This window comes from Pecten maximus, chromosome 2 (assembly GCF_902652985.1).
Source record: "Pecten maximus chromosome 2, xPecMax1.1, whole genome shotgun sequence".
Taxonomy (NCBI): domain Eukaryota; kingdom Metazoa; phylum Mollusca; class Bivalvia; order Pectinida; family Pectinidae; genus Pecten; species Pecten maximus.
The window spans coordinates 5,345,515-5,368,271 of NC_047016.1; the positions used below are offsets into that span (position 1 = coordinate 5,345,515).

Here is a 22,757-nt window from a genome sequence, read left to right on the forward strand (position 1 = left end):
GTGAAGCATATCACACCATAAAAATTGAGAAACCCCCCCCCCCCCCCAAAAAAAAAAACCAAACAAACAAGAAGCAAACAAGCAAATAAAAAAAAGAAAAGAAAAAGAAATACATTAAATGTTGAATATAGAAGATAGATAGTCTAGTTCTACATATGTTGTTAGCTTCTAATAATTTTCTCGTAGTCCTTGTTGTCCAACAGATTTGTTCAGTGTTGTCCGACAAATTAGGATAAACTGTTGAATCAAACATCATCAATATCGATACTGGCTTTTCGGAAACGCTTTGATCCTATTTATCAGAAATATCAGCGATATTAAGCGGTATGGTAACTTTAAGTGATTCTGGGATGCAATTTCGTCGTCTCGCTAGAATACATTGTACCCCCGAATCAAGTGCGCCCTTTGTTTTCCTTTCAAATTTTCGCGGTTCGCGCATGCGTGTTGCTGTGGATAGACCAATCACGAGACGGGAAATACTAGCTAGAAATTATCTGCTTTGCTTCCGGGTTCCCCTCGATTTTTAAAGGGACTTAGATACAGTAAGTATTTATCAGTGGTGGAATCATATAAATAATACATTTGTTACATCTGTAAAAAGATCTTTTCCAAAAACACCAAACTTGACTTCATACATAACATGATAAACACGACGCGAGCACACGGTCACCACAGGCTTTACTCCAATAATATTATTAGAGGTTTACACGACAGGAAACTTTTGACAGGCTGTCATGTAACAATATCCACCAATATAATCAGGTGGAATAAGACCTCATATACGTATAGGAGTACACAGGCTTTTGAAGTTCTGACCGTAAATCACAGGTCCTAGCCTCGTCTGGCAATACATCCGATTATATATTGGATGTATTGACAGACGAGGCTAGGACCTGTGATTATTTCACATTTAGTGAGCAAGAACCCCTAATTAAAACGTCTTATCTAGTCTTAAGTTGTAAAAAAAAATAGACTAGACATGCACCTGTGTCTCGTTTGTGTTTTTTTTATCATATAGATCTAGGCAACCTATTGAACACGTGGAAATTAAATTACGTAGAAATTGGGTTGGAGAATGAATGTCCAGCTCCAACCTTCATTTCCCACTCATTTCTTACACGGTTATCCAAATCTGAAATATCTCTGACTAGGCGTAGTATTTTTTCAACAAAAATAGAATACATGCGTAGTAATTTTAAAAATCCATTCGTGTTTTAAAATGATGCAGTACATGTACAGTCATAATAGAAATAAAACACACAAAGTGACATATCCGATTCCTGCCATGGAGAAGGCTGATTTTATGAGTTCCCTTTTGCTTGTAGCTTCCATTGAAACACTGATCAGTATAATTAGTCACGGAACTGTGAACTTACAAGTCATCATGTTTGCTTAAAATCACCTATATGCATACCTGATGATATTTGAAACAATACGTAAGGGCTAAAAGTAAATCTGAATACAGGTAAATGTTCTTTACTTTACACCTGACTACGTACATTTCACATCCTTGTTGGCTATATGCATTGAAGAGAAACTAGGGAAGTTGATAAGTTCGGAGTGCAACTACATCGAGAACTCAGAATGGAATTTGCCAATTTTACGGGGAAAAGGACATTTCTTCAAACCAATTGAGGACAAATTAAAAACAGGTTGAATATATTTGTTTTGTGTTGCTCAAGAGCAAAAATAACTGGGGCAAAAATTACCAGGTATACAGTATATCTGAAAAAAATACTGACCGTAGGCCGGTCATTTTTCTCCAGGTACTGCAGCTTTCCTCCACGTCTAAAACATGGCACATTCTTAAACGACCTGGCTTTTAATAGGATGTAAAACAAAACAAACCAAACCATCTGAAAAAGAGCAATTATAGATATTTGTACAACTAGTCTGAGTTTTCTTTGGCCCTGACACTATGTCTGGTGTAGGGCCGCAGCGCACTACTATATCAAAACATGGAATTCTCTGACACCTTTTGATGTTGCAAGGATTTTGGTGCAAATACAATAAAATCAGGCGTGACCTAATACCTACCTTACATGTATGGATAAATGAGATATTAAGTTACTCCAAAACACCCATTTAGTCCCATAGTGTTCTATTCTGTCCATGTCCTTGGCTTTACACTGGTCAAAAATATAATTTTAGAATCAAAGTGATTTGCCTCCTGATACCAGAATACTTTATTTTATTACATTGCTTATTTCTACCTTAATTGACATTACTAGGTATTACTGAACAGTTTTGGAAAATCGTTCCACCAAAATTTAGATACAACAGGGAGCTGCAGGGAATAATCTAAATGAATGATTGGATGCACATTAAAAAAAACATTTGTGAAAGGGTGAAATGCAATTCAAGGCGCATATTGTGAGTCGTTATAAGCAACTTTTGGACTTGTGACATCACATCTTAGAATGTATAAAGATAGCAGCTAAGCCCCTGTGCTAATTGGTTATTGACAGGCAGGTTAAAATAGCAAGTCTTTAAGGCTTGGAAAAGAGAAGGTGGTATTAATTAGATGCAGTTTTTTAGAACTTCTATATGTTGAAGTGAATAAATTCACAGTTCAGAGATCAAAAATAATTCATGTTACACTTTTTGGGGAAAAAATGGCTATCAGCTGGTATTAATATTTGGGTCAGTTTTCCCCATCAGTCAGTCAAGACATGGCACTTTCTTAACGTCTAGATCTGACTTTAAATGGTAATTTAACTACCTGTATGAGTGTGACACTTTTTCATGACTGCACTTCTCTGATCATGAGTACAATTAAGTGTTACGATGAGGACTCTGTATATGTACAGCTTATTGATTGTTATATATCCTGTAATTATGCTATAATTATATCTCATTTTGTAATTTTGTTTGTACCTCTTCTATTCTAAAGATACGTTCATCTTCATACACTTCATCTGGTTACTGGCCATGGTATATTGTTGTAGTTTGTAAAGCAGGGATAATAGTTGGTAACTTATTGTAACTTTAACTGCTCAGATATCTTCTATTATACGAAGCATTGTTATAATTATTATCATAACTTGTCATGGTCTGACAGATACTTGTGTGCTATGATTAATTTAAACTGTTTTATTGCAGACTTGAAGGCCCAATGGCGACGCACCCCTCAGCACCTCCCCCATCCTATGATATGGTGTCAGGAACAGATCCCAATAAAAAAGGGGGTTATACATATGGTACGTTATTATCACTGACAGTCTGTTCTGCATGTTATATATTCAATTCAGGAATAAAAGTAGAGCAGGGTTGTTTTAACTGGTTTAATTTGGAATGGAGTGTTTTTGCCTCATTTTGGGAATGTATTTGTTAGAAATTTTCAGGAATTCTGGCTAAATTTTGAAATACAGTTAATTTTAAATTCACAGGTTACGAGGAATGAGTTTGGGCCTACTTGTAATGAAAGTAACGTCAAAATGTAAAGAAAAATCGTACACAAATACCATCTGTCTTTAATTAGTGGTATGAGATGTATACTTAAGGGGCATCTCAACAGCAAATCCAGTCAAAACATTGTTATTTTACAGGCCTGTAATTTGTAATTTGTAATTTGTTAAGCTGTTTGTAAATTTCAACAAAACGTAAGAAAAATGCATGTTTCAGGGGGACATAATTAACTCATTTGTATCCCATATATTACACAAACTTGCCATGTCGTTTTGCTCTGCAAGTGTCTAAAGCACAAAATAGGAGCATTGGTTTGACCAGCTTTGACGTTATTATATGTATAAACGCTGTTTTTATTTTGACCTTGAATTGCAAATGGCGGTCGTGAATGATATCACACAAATACGGCATATAAGGAGGTATTTAAAACATCAAAAATGCTCTTATTAGACAATATAAAGTATTCTTGAAGTGGCAAGAAGACTACTTTTATGAAAAAATGTTCAACCGTTGAGTTTGGGGTAAAATATGCCTATTTCTGAAAAAGGCTGCAAACTCACCAGTTTAACAAATTGACTTTAAAATTTTCTTCTTACTAAGATGAGATGTCTTAAATGTATGATATAGGAGTATTGTTATTAACTGAAATTCCCCCCTTTAAGCCATATTTGTGTAAAATTATTCACAGCCGCCATTTGCATTCCAAGGTCAAAACAAAATAAGTGTTTATACGTACATACAGTAAAATCCGGTCAAACAAATGCTCCTACCCTGTGCTATAGACACTTGTGAACATAACAGCTTGGCTATTTTTCAGGTTTGGTCATTTGCATGACTTAGAATTATTCCATGCTACATCTTACCACAAAGTTACTCTATAGAAGAAACTGGTAGCATTTATAGCATATTATTGGTGATTGTAAGAAGCTACATGTCCAAACAAACATTTTGGTATATTACATGACATTTTTTGTGCAAATCTTTAGGTATTTATTCGTGTTTGAAATTCAACATTATTCTGCTATATAGATGACCCTTAAGGATTTGGAATTCAAAAACTCTAAAAGTGAGTTACAAATGTAACTTTTTTTTTTGCATCAAAACTCACTTTTAGAGTTTTTGAAAGATTTCCAAATCCTTAAGTATACATCTCATACCATTTTGTGTATGTATAACTATCAAAGATCTAGATATGATATAGAATGGCAATCAAGTGTTGGAAATATTATTTCTGATTTTTCACATATTTTGGATTTAATTGTTCATCAGATTGAAGATTGTTGAGATTGCTTTTGGAATTTGAATAAAGTTCACACACAAAAAGTGCCATTTGTTTGTGTATCAGATGTATTAGTTTGGCATTAAGAATTTGTATCCTAATAAGTTAGTGCAATTGTGTAATAGCTAGAAAGTTTAATCTTTCAGTTGTGTAAAAGCTAATTGAATGAATAAGTTTTGTATTACATTGATACTTTTGTATCTTCTGTCTGCTGGTATGATTTTTTTTTTGCATTGTTATTTATGTTATTGTTATATTTTTGGATGACTTACTGTTAAAGACTTTTTTCGTTAGGTGGATATGGACAGGGAGGAGTGGCGCCTAATCCAGCTGGCTATCCACCAAATCAGGGTTACTACCCACCGCCAAACCAACCACAGCCAAGCACTGTAAATTGGGGGGCTCAAGATGCCGGACATTCCAACACCACCCGAGACACACCTTCAGAAGTTTCTTTTCCAATGGGAGACATGTCATCTTTTTCTGACAAAAATATTCGAATGAATTTCATCAAAAAGGTAAAATGAAATGCATTCCTTTGGAATGGAAGAGTTTCCTACACAATATTCACAGTAGTTGTGTATATTTACATAAACAAGTATTCACATAACACTGTAAGATGATATGCATAACTTTCCAATTTTTAAGCATGTCCAGGTGAAAGGTAGCAGCTTCTAGATTTTTGCGGTACAAGTGCATAATTTAGTTTTAACATACCTTTACTACGGACTGATAATACATTACTAGAAAGGAGAAGTATAAAGAAGTTTGACACTCACTTGGTCTTAGTTCAAGTATTTTGATGTGATTCTCCAAACAGAATAGAGGTTACAAGAATGTTTTATTTACACTCATTGAACACTAAGTTTTAATTTTTTTTTTTTTTGTGATTTTAATTGATTCCAAAAAAATTGAAGAGCGTTTTGTGGTTCAAAAGTGTAATAGGCCCTATATTGGTTCTTTGTTTAGTACAAGGATGGTAATTTTATTTTGTGTTAATGTTGAAGTATTACCTTAATTGATATCAATGTTGCACATGACACCCCTGTTGATCTGCTGTCGTTAGAGGTTGACAGACAACTAGTCTTTTACATTTAACTTGAGATTATCATAGCTGCCATCACTGGGCTCTGATCATGAGGGCTAAGGAATAATATGTATATGACACACCTGCTACTGCTGTTTGGACAATGATTCACACCGTGTCTAAATATTATCCAGTTCTGTGTAAGGGAGATAACTTGTATGCAGGCTAAAACTACAATAAGAAAACATCATGTATTTATTACATTATTTTTACCAATCCTTGGGTTCATTTTACATCTCAGAATAATTAGCCTATTCCTCATTTTCCATGCGCTGATTTCTTTCTGCTCATAATCCCTTACAGTATTCAACAGTGGCTAACATAATTGTTGTAAATAAAGAGTTCTATAAGACAGTAATGTCTTCTTTATTGTTGTCATGGTCTAGAGGTCACCTCAAAACCACAATGAATAGTTTTTATTGTTCTTGTCCTTGTTTTTCGAAGATGATGTACATGTTAACTCCATAATTTGATAAGATTAACCCAAAAATGTAGGAATACTTGTGGAATTCATTTGAAGGCAAATACTCAGGTAAACTATTCATATTTGATTATTTATAGTTTCCTGTGAACAGTTTCATGTGAGGATGAGAATTAAGTTATTTCCTAAGCTGAGAACATTTGACCTGTTGTAGGTGTACCTGATTCTTATGGTCCAGCTCCTCTTTACATTTGGATGCGCTGCAGTGTTTTCATTAGTGTAAGTATATTGCATTGTGTGTTGAACTTGCAGCCTTATAATAATCTGAAGCAGTACTATAGGTATTTCCCGGGCAACCAAAATTTGAGTTTAGACAAGTAAAAAATGTTTGTTCACTTGCCTGGGCAAGTAAGATTAATAGAATCTTTCACTCCCTTGGGGGTGAGACAGGGAAATATCAACTCGAGGGGAAGATTCTTAAGTTGCCAAATATGAGGCTTGCCGAGTGTTTGGCAGCTTAATTTTCTTACCCCGAGGGTTGAGATTCCCCTGTCTCACTTCCATGGGGGTGAATGATTATTTTTCTCTTACCCCTGTTTACCCTCTGTATGTGTCTAATATTAATGTTACATCAATGCAAGAAAATGTTGACGTGACATGATTGAATTGTTGATGTGATGTCATTGTACTGTTGCCGTGACATCATGGTATTGTTGACATGACGAAATGCAGTTGTTTAGAATGTGAAAAGAGCATGTGTAGCTTTTCCCTAGGGTGAGATAAGAAAATCTCATCCCCGGTAAAACTGCAGATATCCCTGTCCAGGGTAAGAAAATTGCTATCTCTAACATGATTTTCATGTTTGATTTCCTGAATTCTGTGTGATCAAGAATTTACCAGAATGACTCTAGTGAAGTAGTATGTTAAACTATATCAAAATTAACAATTAGCAGTTGAAAGTATCTATGTCTTTGTGTTTGTAAATCAAATTTTCAAGGTGGTAAAAATAAGGTTGCTGGTGGCAATCTTAAGGTAGTTCAGGTGCAACATAATATAGTTATTTGCTGAAGGATTGAGTTTTAGGTAAATTACCGTAAATATTAGTGTATAGTGCACATATTTTTTTTTCTAATTTTGAAAATAAAAAATCCACAGCGCACTATACACAGGTACAAGTCTTTGCCGGTCAGATGCATGGATGTCGTCAATATGATGCGAGATTTGTAATCGTTTCCCTTGACAGAAGGATTATGATTTAATACTTACATATATAAAGCATGTACGTAGTAAGTAAATATTGAACAAATAATCAAAGAAATAAATAGTTATTTAGATGTTTATTTCCTTGGTACTGAAGATTTATGATATGATATTTTACAGATATGCTTATACCATATTTGATATGATATACAATAATAAACAGAGCAGTGTGGGCATTCTGAAGGGATGGTCAATAGAGAAGACCAGGTACAGCATTTAGACTCTTCTGTAAAGCTTTGGGGGTTGATGTTCGTGATTCTATCCCTTAAATTGAATTATTTTTGTCTTATCTGGAGATAAAGAATGCCTTACATGTTCAGAAGGTTGACTATGGACACATTAGATGTTGGTGGAAGTTCCTTCCTGCTCTACTTTCCCAGTACTCCCCTTCTTACCTCTAGAAACATGTTCCCCTTCTTCCCCAACTCTGCATCATGGAATATGACAGAACATTACTGCATGCCCTTTTACATGCAATTGTAACCATATGAGTGGTTGACCACATAGTTATATTACATGTTAAATATTCCAGGTGTATATATTACATGTTAAATATTCCAGGTGTATATATTACATGTTAAATATTCCAGGTGTATTTTATTATTTTTCAGAGATGACATTAGACTTTGGGTCCAAGGAGATGGTCGCATATGTTACTATGTGTCATAGTAAGTACACTGCTGCTAATATTTAAGTCGTCTCCTTCATCTTTGGAAAAGAAAAAGTAATCATTCCTTTAAATCACTACTAGTCATGAATGAGTGAATGGATGTTGACTAAAGATCAGAATTGTCCTTGAGGGAAGGGAAAATTTTTTTGTAGATTTGCAACTCTGGCCCCCCATGGGGCTGGAGGGGTAGTGCCCAGTAGCTGAAATAGAGTTAAGTCCATTCAATCACTACTTTTGTAGGCATGAATATAAGTGAATAGATTTTGACTTATTTTGGTCAGAAGCATCCTTGGGGGAAGTGGAACAAATTTTGTATGGATATTGAATCTGGCCCTCCTTTGGCAAGAGGGGCAAGGCCCAATAAGAGTAATAGAAGTTATTCCTTTCAATTACTACTTGTCATAGGGACATAATGGATGGGGTTTGTAATGTTTTTTCTCACGGATAATGAATGATCCTGGGTCAAATCAATCATGGCTATGACTTATTAATGTGAAATGCATTTCTTACAATGGTTGTATGCTGACTCTCTTTTGTTTTCATCTAATTTTTAGCTCACCTGCCCGAAGGGCAAGTGAGCTTATGCCGTGGTGCGGCGTCCGTCGTCCGTCCGTCCGTCCGTCCGGCGTCAACTTTTTCATTTAAACAACTTCTTCTCAATAACCAAGAGGCCCAGGGACTTGGTATTGGGCCTGTAGCATGCTGGGGTGAAGGGCTACAAAGTTTGTTCAAATAAATGACCCTGACCTTCATTCAAGGTCACATGGGTCAAATAGGCTATAATCTTCAAATGACTTCTTCTCAATAACCAAGAGGCCCAGGGACTTGATATTGGGCCTGTAGCATGCTGGGGTGAAGGGCTACAAAGTTTGTTCAAATAAATGACCTTGACCTTCATTCAAGGTCACCTGGGTCAAATAGGCTATAATCTTCAAACGACTTCTTCTCAATAACCAAGAGGCCCGGGGACTTGATATTAGGCCTGTAGCATGCTGGGGTGAAGGGCTACAAAGTTTGTTCAAATAAATGACCTTTACCTTCATTCAAGGTCACATGGGTCAAATAGGCTATAATCTTAAAATGACTTCTTCTCAATAACCAAGAGGCCCAGGGACTTGATATTAGGCCTGTAGCATGCTGGGGTGAAGGGCTACAAAGTTTGTTCAAATAAATGACCTTGACCTTCATTCAAGGTCACATGGGTCAAATAGGCTATAATCTTCAAACAACTTCTTCTCAATAACCAAGAGGCCCAGGGACATGATATTGGGCCTGTAGCATGCTGGGGTGAAGGGCTACAAAGTTTGTTCAAATAAATGACCTTGACCTTCATTCAAGGTCACATGGGTCAAATGGGCTATAATCTTCAAACGACTTCTTCTCAATAACCAAGAGGCCCAGGGACTTGATATTAGGCCTGTAGCATGCTGGGGTGAAGGGCTACAAAGTTTGTTCAAATAAATGACCTTGACCTTCATTCAAGGTCACATGGGTCAAATAGGCTATAATCTTCAAACGACTTCTTCTCAATAACCAAGAGGCCCAGGGACTTGGTATTTGGTCTGTAGCATGCTGGGGTGAAGGGCTGCAAAGTTTGTTCAAATAAATGATTTTGACCTTCATTCAAGGTCACATGGGTCAAATAGGCTATAATCTTCAAACAACTTCTTCTCAATAACCAAGAGGCCCAGGGACTTATATTGTATCTGTAGCATGCTTGGTTGAAGGGCTACCAAGTTTGTTCAAATGAATGACCTTGACCTTCACTAAAGGTCACATTGATCAAATAGGCTATAATCTTCAAATAACTTCTTCTTAATAACCAAGAGGCCCAGGGACTTTATATTAGGCTTTTAGCATGCTGGGGTGAAGTGCTACCAAGTTTGTTCAAATGAATGACCTTGACCTACATTCAAGGTCACAGGGGTGAAATTGGCTTAATTCTGTAAACAATAATTTTGCGATAGCCAAGAGCCTCCGAGACCTGATATTAGGCCAATAGAATGCTGGAATGAAGGACTAGAAAATTTATTAATATGAATAAACCTAGTTTACTATGATATTTGAATAAAGAAGTAATCAGCATAGTATCTGTAGAAATGACCTCAATCAACTTCAAAGTTGCTGTAGAGCCAGGTGAGCGATACAGGCCCATTGGGCCTCTTGTTTTGAAACTTCACTGATGTAGTCAATAACACTGAACATGTGGACCTGCTCTAAGTTTTCAATTTAACCAGTTTTGTGACAGTTATGTCCCTGAATTGCCTATGTTTCTAGGTAGAATCTTGTGTGGACAACTCTTCCAATAGTTTTCATCCTAGTTTTCATCCTAATATTTCACAACTGATGTAATCAGCACACATGTACACTGAAGTTATGAACCTGTTCTTACTGTTTTGATTGCTGTTTACGGGCTGTTAGTCAGCCATGCTGGTGACAGTTCTAATTCAATATACTCTTGTTGTTTCATTTCAGCATATTAAAACTTGCCTTAATTTTGCAGTGCCACATTCATAGTCACATACTTTGTCCTGGTTTGTGTGCCATCTGTGCGCAGGAAGACCCCTGGGAACTACATTTGTTTGGGTATCTTTGTAAGTATTTTATACATTAACAATATTCTACACCCAAAAGTTAGACTAATATTTATAAGCATGGGGGATAACCAGATGTAGGTTACTGTAGCTACTCACATCTAATATGACGGAGGGAGGACACCGAAAGTATCAACTAAATGTCAATTATCAATATTGTTTAACTGTATATGACATTCAGAGTGTGTGTTTATAGTTGTTTCAAGATAAATGTAATCTGAACAAATGATTTAGCAATAATTGGTGTAATTCAGATAATATGCTTAGTTCAGCTAATGTTGACATTGTAAGTTTTGGCATGATGACAGTATCTGTGAGTCTGATGGGGGCATTTGATAAGGTAATTTGAAAAATGATGCAGTTAACTGATAAAATGAAACAGATAACTGACATGATGAGTGTAACTTTAGAAAAATTACAAAAATAAAAATCACATTCTGTATATTAGCTATAGATCTAGATATACATGTTGATAGATGAGCATGCTAAGAAATGTGTCTTAAACAGTTATATAGGTTTAAATGCTATCGGCAATGTAGCTATGACTGCTTACAGTTGAAAACAATACCAACACAGACCACATGTACCCCTCGTATGAGAATGGAGAAAATAGAAGGCTCTGACTTCTCTTGGTCTTATTTAGATAGCATTCCTCTTCTACTTATACCTGGTCTGTAAATTTTGCAGGCCTGACTGAATTGATGGACCTGCTGCTTTCTACTATTTTCTCCATCTTTCTTGTACACGCATATGTGTGTACGTATTGACATAATACCAAAGTTTGCAGCTGCTCTGGCTGCTTGTCAATTAGGGGGTTTGATCAAATTTCATAAATGAAAAAAAGACTATAACATAACAGACAAGTTTGAGTTCAGGGTGTTTTGGTAAAGGTCAAGTTCACTGTTACTATCTTTAATGGGGGCCTGAAGGGGTTATTTATTGCTTTAGCAAAACCCAGTTTAATTTGCTTGACAGTACATGTACATGTACATGAATGTTCAGTTTGCATTGTGTATTGTAATAATCTTGTTTACATTTTATCATTTTTGTTCCTCTAGCCCTTAATATAAACTCTTATTTTGAAATCAGATCTCTTTTTACTCAATATGTTTCAGACACTGGTATTTTCCTACATGGTTGGCACAATCAGCAGGTAAGATTACTGTAAATCAGACTCCAGCAAATAGATAGGGTACCAAGCAGATTCCTGTAATTCAGGCTCCACTTGGGTGATAGTTACCACACAGATACCTGTAAATCAGACTGCAGCAAATAGATAGGGTACCAAGCAGGTAATTCAGGCTCCACTTGGGTGATAGTTACCTCACAGATTACTGTAAATCAGACTCCAGCAAATAGATAGGGTACCAAGCAGATTCCTGTAATTCAGGCTCCACTTGGGTGATAGTTACCACACAGATTACTGTAAATCAGACTCCACTTTGGTGAGTTACCACACAGATTACTATAAATCAGACTCCACTTGGGTGATAGTTACCACACAGATTACTGTAAATCAGACCCCACTTGGGTGATAGTTACCACACAGATTACTGTAAATCAGACTCCACTTGGGTGATAGTTACCACACAGATTACTGTAAATCAGACCCCACTTGGGTGATTGTTACCACACAGATTACTGTAAATCAGACCCCACTTGGGTGATTGTTACCACACAGATTACTGTAAATCAGACTCCACTTGGGTGATAGTTACCACACAGATTACTGTAAATCAGACTCCACTTGCATTGGGTGATAGTTACCACACAGATTACTGTAAATCAGACTCCACTTGGGTGATAGTTACCTCATAGATTACTGTAAATCAGACTCCACTTGGGTGATAGTTACCACACAGATTACTGTAAATCAGACTTCAATGGAGTGGTTACCACATAGCTTTCTGTAAATCAGACTGGATAATACATCAGTTGTACCATATGTGCAGGGATCACTTGACTCTATGCAGAACTTAAGCTGAATGTTTCAGAGTCGGAAGTACATTTTAGTTGTAAAATAAATGGGTGGTTTGTAGCAACACTAACACATGACAGCTGTACTACAGATACTGCTTTGTTTGTCTTGTATAGAGTCTATGTAAACACTGAAGTGAGATATAATCGCTCATTTAACCATAGCGACACTTGAAAAATTGTATTTCAATACCATCTTTGTAAATAGAGTTTATGGATCAGGGTTATTAGATACTGTGAATAGGTTCAAATTAAGCCTGCTCAGTTACATTCTATAATTTCAACATTAATTCGCTATGTTAAGTGTATATAAATCTACAAATCCACATTTTGTTTGTTGTTTTTCAGCTTCTATGACACATACAGTGTATTGATAGCAGCAGGAATTACCGCTCTTGTCTGTCTCTCGATATCCCTGTTTGCCATTCAAACCAAGGTGAGACAGTAAATCACTCTATCTGACAGCATATAAAGCAGGTTATAGAATATTATTGGATGTATTCTGATAATAGGAAAGATATGATTTAAAAGTCTCCATATCATTGCAAAACATACAAATGTATATCGCAAGGGGAGATTGTGAATTTAGAGGTTTTCATAATGATTTAGATGTAAATTTTAATTTTTTACTGACAATAGATTATGTCTGATGCAAGACATGTAATGATTTACCGACAATAAATTTTAAGTCTGATGTAAAACAAAATGCATTGTTTTACCAGAAATGAATTATATCTGATATAAAACCAAAATAAGTTTGTTTTTACTGTGTTATCACAGATTGACTTCACCATGTGTTCTGGCTTGCTGTTTGTCCTCGTCATGGTCCTGTTCTTCTTTGGCTGGTCTGTTCTGATAGTGTATTACACTGTCGGGTTTAATTATGTGAGTTTATCACAGGAATATACATTTATATCGTTTGTTATCAGTGAATGTTTTCACTCATCAATATACTTAGTTTATCAATTTGAAAGTAAATGTATTCTATGTTTTAATTAAATTGACAATTATATCAATATTTAACATCCAAAAGGCTTACTTTAAGTAGACCTGGATACAAAATGTATGATTGCTTCACTGCTGAACTGAAAATATATATACATTAAAACAGGTGTATTTTGTGAGGAAGACCCATTTTAACAACAATTTTCATACAGGTTACTTACTGTGAAGTAAACCCTGATGGTGGTCAGATATTCTCTACAATAAGACATAATAATCCTTTGATGACCAGGGTAATTGACTTGTGGTATACACTATTTTCAGATTCTCCATTGTGTCTATGCTGGGGTAGCTGCACTTGTTTTCAGTTTGGTAAGTTCTATATATAAGTGGACATCAGATGTGTTTTGATGTGTAAGTAGGGATCTTCTTTCCACTCTGTCTAAAGAACATCTGTTGATACGAATATACATTTTGCCACACTAGCCAGAGTGATATCGTGATTCATGAACGGATCTCATAAATGTTGAAAAAAGAAAATAATAACATAAGCACACAATAAAGAGACTCTTCATGAACTTGTGGATATAATATAGAAATGGACGTAAACTATTTCATTATTTTACAATATCTAGCAATATAAACCCAAGCCTGAAAACAATTAATGAACAGTCTGATAGCACATGCTGCTTGCACCTACCTGCAGATAAGAGAAATAAATGCCATCATTTATGCTGGAACTGAGGGTTACTACTAACAGAGTTTTAGTACTTTAGTGTTGTGGTATTTTGTCAGAAACTAAAACTCAGATGATAAATGTTTTATGGATTGATGATTATTAATTAGTTCCTCAAGTAATTAGGATACATTTGCATAAGGGTTTCCTTATCAGCAGCACTTTACTGTGACCATGCATGGTAACAGGTTTATCTCATTTTCTTAGATCTGTTTTCTTATAAACACCAAATTGAATATTTTCACTATGTTTATTGCGGTTGTTGACTATTTCTTGTCTGAGAGCAAAACTAGGTAACATCTCTGTATAAGATCATAGTTATTGTAGAACCAGTGACGTCCCTGTGTAGCCACTACGTCATTTTCGGTACAAATATAAACAGTATGATTGTCATTATGAAATTAATTCCTTGTTAACTTATTATTAACTTGGTACTATCTGTTTTCATGCTTTATATATAACATAATGTGTTTTGACCATACCAGCCGATGTACATGTAGTCCTCTTTCCCTTCAGTTCCTGGTGTATGATACACAGATGATCGTTGGAGGCCGCAAGCATGAACTGAGTCCAGAGGAATACATTTATGGTGCTCTACAGCTCTACATCGATGTTGTTTATATTTTCCTGATCATCCTTTCCTTATTTGGAAAATCCAACTAGGTTTGAGATGCATGTATAATAGTCTGTCCATCACAGTGTGACATCAGAAAGGTCACACCTGTGAAAATTTCTTCTGCCGAGCATTAACAGCATTGGTCCAGGACTTTCAGCAGACCCCTGATAATGTTTTTAGTTTCCCTGCCTGAAGAACAAGTGAGATTATGCCATGGTGTGGTATCCACAATCTGTAAGTTGGCAGGCTGGCCGATGTCAACATTTCACTTTAAACAACTTTTCAAAATAACCAGGAAGCTCAGAGACCTAGATTAACTTCAAAGTTTAATTTGGAGGTGTTGATCGATACAGGCCCATTAGGTTTCTTGTTGATTTCCAATGTAAGGTTTGATTAATGTGTTTGAAGGGACAAGTTTATTGAATATGTGTTGATAACTCTTCAAATTTCAGGGAAGTATGTATTAGAGTTCTGAAATTATCAAAGGCCTACAGAAAGTCCTGTGTCCTTAAGACATTATATTGATTTCAGAAATTCTAGGTTCCAGAATTTTCTCATTTGATAACATCTAAGTTTCCAAAATATAATCAGGTTATTTAAGGTTTTGGTAATAAAATTCTATCTGACACTTGATCATTGAAAAAAATGAATAAAATGGATTGGAAACTTCTTTCATCTACTTGGAACCAGATAGTATGTTAAGTTTGTTCACTGCTCTGTGGTAAAAGCGTACAGTGCTTCCCAGTGTATTGATCTAACTATTGTAGGAGGTAAGCTGTTTATTTTTGTTTTTGAAAATGAGCTTCACTTTACTAAATAGCACTGGGAGGCTGGTATGTGATAAGCCGACACGTAGCCAACTCTGCAGTCTACTTGGTAGATAATCACATCAGATCAATTGTAATTACATAATACAAGGGTGGATTGATATGTTGTGATCCTCATATTGAACGAGCTACTCATGGGTTTTTGTTTTAGTCTTACTATTCTCAGACTATATAGGGTCGTGTACCCCAGGACTGGTCTCATTTGCTTAGTTTATATCGATGAGGTGGCACTCTAAAATAAACAAGACAGCCTACTTTTGCAAAATGTACAGGGTTAGGGTTTAAAAGGGTAAAAGAGTCTGTCATTGCCATGGCTGTCATTCAGGATTGTAGCTTTAAATTGATTGAGCATCCGCCTTATTCACCTGATTTCGCTCAATCAGACTTTCATCTATTTCCTAAAACCTGAAAACAGCTATTTGTTATGTAATTTCTCTAACTGCATATTTACACTTTACAAGGTACATTGATTTCTTTGAAGACATTTATAGGTTTGAGCCATTTAAGAGATTTTGAAGTTTGAAGTAGATTTTCAAGTGATATATAGTGGCACCCGTTTCATCAAACTTCCTTACCTTAAGGAAATAATTAGCTTAATATTTTTCATAGGAATGCATGCATTATAGAATTTAAGGGGAAGATCTTTGTTAATGAACCTTCCTTTAAATTGTGCAATGCTTTTGTATGGAAAATTTCCATTTTTCTTGAGTTAAGAGATGTTGACGAGACTCTGGAGGCCTAGTGAAGAAGCTGCTGTAAGTAGAACAGCCTAGGGATATTGATGGTGATGTGTTTGTGAAATGGAAGATCATTTCTCTAGCCAGTAATTATTGTTGCAATTACTGAGACCAAAAAAGTACCGTCTTAGATGATCTTTTCAAGGGAAAAGTGAAGTGAAAACAATAAGTCATGTCTTGGGGAGGTAATGGGAGGGTCTTAAACCTCAAAAGATTCTGTAATCACGAGACACTTGGCAAGCATTGACTTGAGATCCCTGTATGACATCTCCAGTAGGTAGACCATTGGCATGGATTATTTCAGTGACAGCATATATTTGTGTGATTGTAATACCATGATGTATTTTGTCATACCTGTCTTTGTGTGATTTTAAAAACACCAAAATTGTCATATGTCATTATTGATGTCACACTTGTTTCATGATTGATGTTAACGGATGTCAGTCTTAATTAATAAATTGATGCCAATTAAGACCTTCAATAACACTGCTTTGATCTTGCCAAGGTAATGTCATGATATCTTATTTTCTTCAGACCAAAGATGCATGATATTTCTTAAGTATCTTTTTATTCACGCTGATTTGATTTCCTCATCACCAGACATGACATTTTAGCAAAACATCTTTGCCATTATGATTAATATCAACAGTGGTATATGTAATATCTTAGACTGAAATAAGACTTTAATTAGTTCTCTCTTTATTCACTAACAGATATTGACAACATTTAAATGACACCAAAAAAACGGACCCAATTACATGTGATTTTGGCACATTAATACCAGTGGTGATTTTATGGAAATATGAAATTATATATCATTGATACCAAAGACATCAAAATTATGTACATGATTGTACTAGAGACTACATGTCGTAGGTCAGATTATATTGGAAGATCACCAAATCTAGTGTTGTGTGATTTGTTTGATAGAAATCATTATTATCACAAGTAATTTAAGTCACATAAATAACATCAATATCATAACTTAAGTGTGATGTCATCCATGACAAAGCCAATTTTAAAAAAACTTTTAAATATGTGTTAATGTGTCATTAATTACAGTGAATCGCTTTGTTCTATTTTGTTTTGTATGTTGTCAATCTGTGATACATAATTATGTGCTGTTATCAAGGACTGTATAGTGAACAGTGTAGTTTCCCAATGTGTCAATTAATGTTCATCTCTTACATCGTTAGCAGCATTCATTACTCGTTTCATTTTCCATGTTTGTTCTGTACCATAATTTGAGGAGTTTGATGTGTTGAAGAGATTTGTATCATCAAAATTAAATCGTATTAAACAATAGCCATTTAGGCTTAAATATATGAAAAGTCGACATGCTTTGAATAGATAGGGAATATTATCTAAAATGTGCAGTCATGAAATATCCTGTCGACACTTATTGTACAGTTTGGTCTTGTAGGAAATATAAAATATGTTACAACCATCATAACAAAGAAGTAGACACTACAATTTATACTAGCTTATACCTTATTCCACATTTGTAAATAATGCATGTTTCATTCTATTACACTGTAAATAAAGTATGTAACAATTTTTATTTAAACCATATCATGAAACCCACCATTTAAATCGTCTTCAGCTGTCATCGCTTTTAAAGAAACAAATTAATTATGTAAGGCAGTCTTATTGGCTAGCATGGACATGCAAAAGCCAATGAAATTTAGTTGGTACTTTTGTTTCATCAAATATGAACGGGGGACATTTGCAATTGTTTAACAAATATTTTGTAATAGCAAGTGATTTCCAAATGAATGAATTGCCTTATTATACCATATACACTGTAATGTACATCCTTATGTATATATACTATTGTTTTTGTCGTTATATCATAACCTAAGCATTACTTAATATTGACCTTGTGGAACTGTGACTGTTGTCTGGCAATACGCTCTGTAATGACAGTCATCTGTGAAGTTCATTTACAACGCATATGATTGTTTTGTTATGTGGTGGAAAGGGAAACAGAATACAAAATGAGTGATCATCATTCTTGATTTATTTATGCGTTATGGCCTCGTTCTCAAGTATGTAAATACTGAACACTCATCAATCATTGGGATGGCATCTCGTAAGTCATTTTTTAACTATTGTGAATAGTGGTACTTTTATTTTCATTTATATTTATGTTAGTATTCGTCTCATAATACCAAACGTTTGTAACAATTCGGTACTTGTGTCAGCCTATTTTACATTGGACCAAGTCGATTTAAAATTGTTAGAATAATGAAACAAGATAATTGGATTCATTCATTACATAATACATACTTTTAATATTAGGTTTTGGCAATTTCCATCATATATTTGGAGATGTGATTGTTATTCATTACGTCTGTGATAAGTCTTTTTACATTTTCTCCTCAATGTTTGCGTGCTTGAGCTAGTAAATGCTTCCAGTTAAATTTAAAGGTATTACTGGTTTTATTGTTGAGTTTGTGATGTCGGTATAAATAGTTCTCTACCAATTCAGAATGCCAACGTTCTGGTTTATGCTCTATACCGTGTTCTGCTTTGTGCTTTAAATTTACTTTTTCAGTGCATACATTTCTTGATGTATGTGTTCTAATTCTGATATATACAATTTTACTATAAAACTCAATCCAAATGACAATAAATTGATATCTAGTAACATTAAATGCAGTATACAATTTCGGTAATAAATCTTAACAGTATACTTGCAAATATAGAAAGCAAACATTTGCAAATAGTTTATAAGCATAGCAATTCAATGTGGAGTAGAACTACATGTATATTCTGATATAATAACATGTATTTTTTTTCTTGCCTTCAAAATTTGTCCATGGATATTTTAAGAAATTGTTAATATATTTACCCTTATTTCATGTATAAGTTGCATCTACCAGACTGTTAGCAACTCACCATGTTTCCTTACCTTAACTGATGTAAACGTAATGTTGTTCATCTCTTGCATGTGATTCGCGAGTCAGGGATGATTTGGTATTGTTGAGACAAGATTTATTGTTGTAGTGTTAAACATTGAACCACGGCAAAAGATACCTGGGGTAACTTTTTCTCAGAAATAATAGATCCCCGTTTTCTAGAGGAAATATTTTCTTACTCTGATGCATATCTAACGGTTATTAGTCCTCTACCGGTTTCACCGGGGGGACTGTAGGTTTTCTCCTCGTCTGTCTGTCTGTCCGTCCTTCCACTCAGTTTTCCGGTCTTTTTTCAGCCATGTTTCTATGTATGTTGGTGAAAGTTGGTATGTCTAATTTTAAAAGAAGGAACAGGCTTCATTGTGCTAAACCATCCAGCTTTATACAATACGCTTCCATACGGTTGTTGGGTCTGCTTCCTTGTTAGGTTCTAATATTCGGTATCATTTGAAATAGTTTTATCGCTAGTGTGAAACAGAGGATTTTACCCTACTGCTGTTTCACTGCGCATTTAGAGATTATAGTGACGATGGTAGCTGTACAGATTGAAACATAACTGTTATGTATAATATTATTAAAGATTGTTAAGATATACATTTGTGTATACACTCTGCTAAGAACACAATGCCCTTAAGTAAAATTTTAAATTAGAATGTATTGCTGTGCATTGCGACGTTCATATCACGGGTGTTAGTGGAATGGCTGCATATGACTGAAATTTCTTAATTTCAAGTTCTTTGATTTTTACATCATCAGATGGTGGGCTGTTCAAATCGCTGTTCGTCCCTTGTTCGTTCTTCCGTTGTCCATCTAAGCATTCCTTGTTACCTAATTTTTTTTGAGAAGGATCTTTCTTAAATTTTATAAGTTGTGCATTATCAAAAACAAGTATTAGACTGATCAAATTAACCAAATGGCTGGCCAGCCACCATCTTGGATTTTGAAAAATATTTGATTAGGTCTTGCACAACTAATTATTTCACTATATGTCATTGCTAGTTAAAATTATGTTATATGATTGATTTATTTTCATAAGAACATGGCGATATACTCAAAATATAAGAAAATACCTTCAAACCTCACATTTTCTTTTTCCCTGGTTGTGTGCTAACAAATTTTAGATTGATCTTATCTATTTCTCAGAAAGGTCTTAATGGCATTTTTTTTTGTTATCAAATGATTAAGAGGAAAGGAGGGGAATATGCTAAAAATTGAGAAAATATATAAAATCGGTGATGCAATGTTGGACACCACGATCTCCGGTTTGCATCCCCGACCTTTTTTTATTTGACGACTGTATTTTCTTAGATTATTGATTCATTCGTCTAGACGTGAGTTTGTGGGAAGGTGGTTTGTGAACGCTTTCTAATGAGTTTGTGGGAAGGGTTGACGCTTATGAGTTGGTGGTTTGTGAACGATTTCTATATACTGATCAGTTTTTATTAGACCTTGCTTTGCCTTTCAGCACTCATTAATAAAATGTTTGATTTGCTGTTTCACTGACACGGAAATGCGGCCAGATGAAATTGGTTGTAATTCTTTTGTTCTAACAATTCTTATGTGTGGGTAATGTGCACGTGGATGACAAATGGTACAAGAGCAAATAATATGAAAACTTGATACATGAATTTGTATTTATCAAAAAGTGGGAAATGTGTTTTCAATATCACGCATTTTCATTGACTGATTAGCTGGACACTCTTGGTAAATGTTTATGAAGGTACGTACCTTCTGATGTACGACGGTCCTGTAGACATAGAACCCTTATACAGGTTTAAACTCCAGTACGATAGTCTGTCCTCACAGCATGCATTTGCTCGTTTATACCGTGCGGAGCCTGTTCTAGGTTCGTTTTAGGTATGCTATCTTATTGAAATATTTCACTACTTTGATGCGGTTGAATGTTGATACACTCTACAATAACCGATGCGGTAGGTATTGTACTCCAAGGCATTCGGGTTTATTATCTGGTTAGTGATGTATATACCTTTGTGTCGTAAATTCCAAATACCATTGACATGCGTTATGTGCTTCCCAATTACTAACGGAATTCTTCCTATTGGCATTCATGCAAAATTATCGCTCCCTCGTGTTGAGTATTTATTAGAGCGTATTGAATCGAGCATGTTCAGAATTCCTGACAGAGATTTATCATAGCACCAAATGAAGTGATAAGTCATGGTATTGCTATTTATTCGACATTTTATCGTCTTTTAATCAAATCAATTGTTATCACTTTATCCGATTGTTGTCATTTCAGAAGTTATATATTTGTACCTATCTTTCATGGAAACGATTTTAATAAAATACCTTATTATTGTGTACTTTCGTCTTCGATTGATATTTGTTTACACAGTTACTAAGCTGCTTGGATATTGATGAACAATCTATTTCCAGACTGCGTAAGTAAACTAGTAGGCAGTCATACAATTAAAACAATGTTATTCTGCACAATATAGCATTGATGAAGAATAAAGCATCCGGTACCCCTCGACGGAAAACCAATAGGCGAATGTCGGTACCCCTCGACGGAAAAGCAATATGCGAATGTCGGTACCCCTCGACAGAAAAGCAATATGCGAATGACGGTTCCCCTCGACGGAAAAGCAATAGGCGAATGTCGGTACCCCTCGACAGAAAAGCAATATGCGAATGTCGTATATGTACAATGGAATTAAGGCCAAAGTAATTAAAGGCGGTTCTGTCGCTAATATTTTTAATTGTAATTCCGGTGTTAGACAAGGGGGAAATTTGTCTCCATTTTTGTTTTCAATCTTTTTAAATGATCTAGAACATTTCTTAATATCACATGACTGTAGAGGTTTATCTAATTTGGCGGGAAAACTAAAGTTTATCTCAAGTTAACGTATTTCACACCTACTCAAAATTGTGGCATCTTAAAGTTAACATTGACAAGACTAAGATAATGTTTTTTGGGAGAGGAACGGTGTCACGAAATATACAGTTCACCTATAATGGCAATAATTTAGAAATTGTGAAAATTTTAAATATCTCTGGGTTTGTTTCACTAGAAATGGTTTTACACATTTGAATATCAAACAATTATATGAAAAAGGCCTTAGGGTCATGTATGGTGCTATTTCAAAATGCAGAATTCATAATCTGTCCATCGATTGAAAAATGGATATTTTTTTGATAAAGCAATCAAACCGATTATACTATATGGCTGTGAGGTTTGGGGGTTTTGTGACAAAAAACTCTTAGAACGTCTACATATGAAATTCTGTAAACATATCCTTAAATTAAAAACATCTACACCAA

At 35.1% G+C, this 22,757-nt stretch overlaps 1 protein-coding gene across 1 annotated transcript; it reads left to right on the top strand.

Moving 5' to 3' along the window:
• Positions 1 to 455: 455 nt before the first annotated feature.
• Positions 456 to 21,799, top strand: LOC117314960 (protein lifeguard 3-like). The gene is made up of 11 exons (XM_033869076.1): positions 456 to 542; positions 3,103 to 3,200; positions 4,982 to 5,205; positions 6,410 to 6,474; positions 8,067 to 8,123; positions 10,629 to 10,719; positions 11,835 to 11,872; positions 13,045 to 13,132; positions 13,477 to 13,581; positions 13,963 to 14,010; positions 14,891 to 21,799. Exons 2-11 carry the CDS (start codon positions 3,116 to 3,118, stop codon positions 15,035 to 15,037), a joined length of 948 nt encoding a protein of 315 aa, XP_033724967.1. The 5' UTR covers positions 456 to 542; positions 3,103 to 3,115; the 3' UTR covers positions 15,038 to 21,799.
• The last annotated feature ends 958 nt before the right edge of the window (positions 21,800 to 22,757 follow it).

What these genes read in the sequence shown, in the direction of transcription:
- LOC117314960 (XM_033869076.1), top strand. Translation starts at nt 3,116, where the DNA reads ATGGCGACGCACCCCTCAGCACCTCCCCCATCCTATGATATGGTGTCA. An exon ending in GAATGAATTTCATCAAAAAG is followed by an intron (nt 5,206 to 6,409) that starts GTAAAATGAAAT and finishes GACCTGTTGTAG; the next exon opens with GTGTACCTGATTCTTATGGT. An exon ending in ATATGTTACTATGTGTCATA is followed by an intron (nt 8,124 to 10,628) that starts GTAAGTACACTG and finishes TTAATTTTGCAG; the next exon opens with TGCCACATTCATAGTCACAT.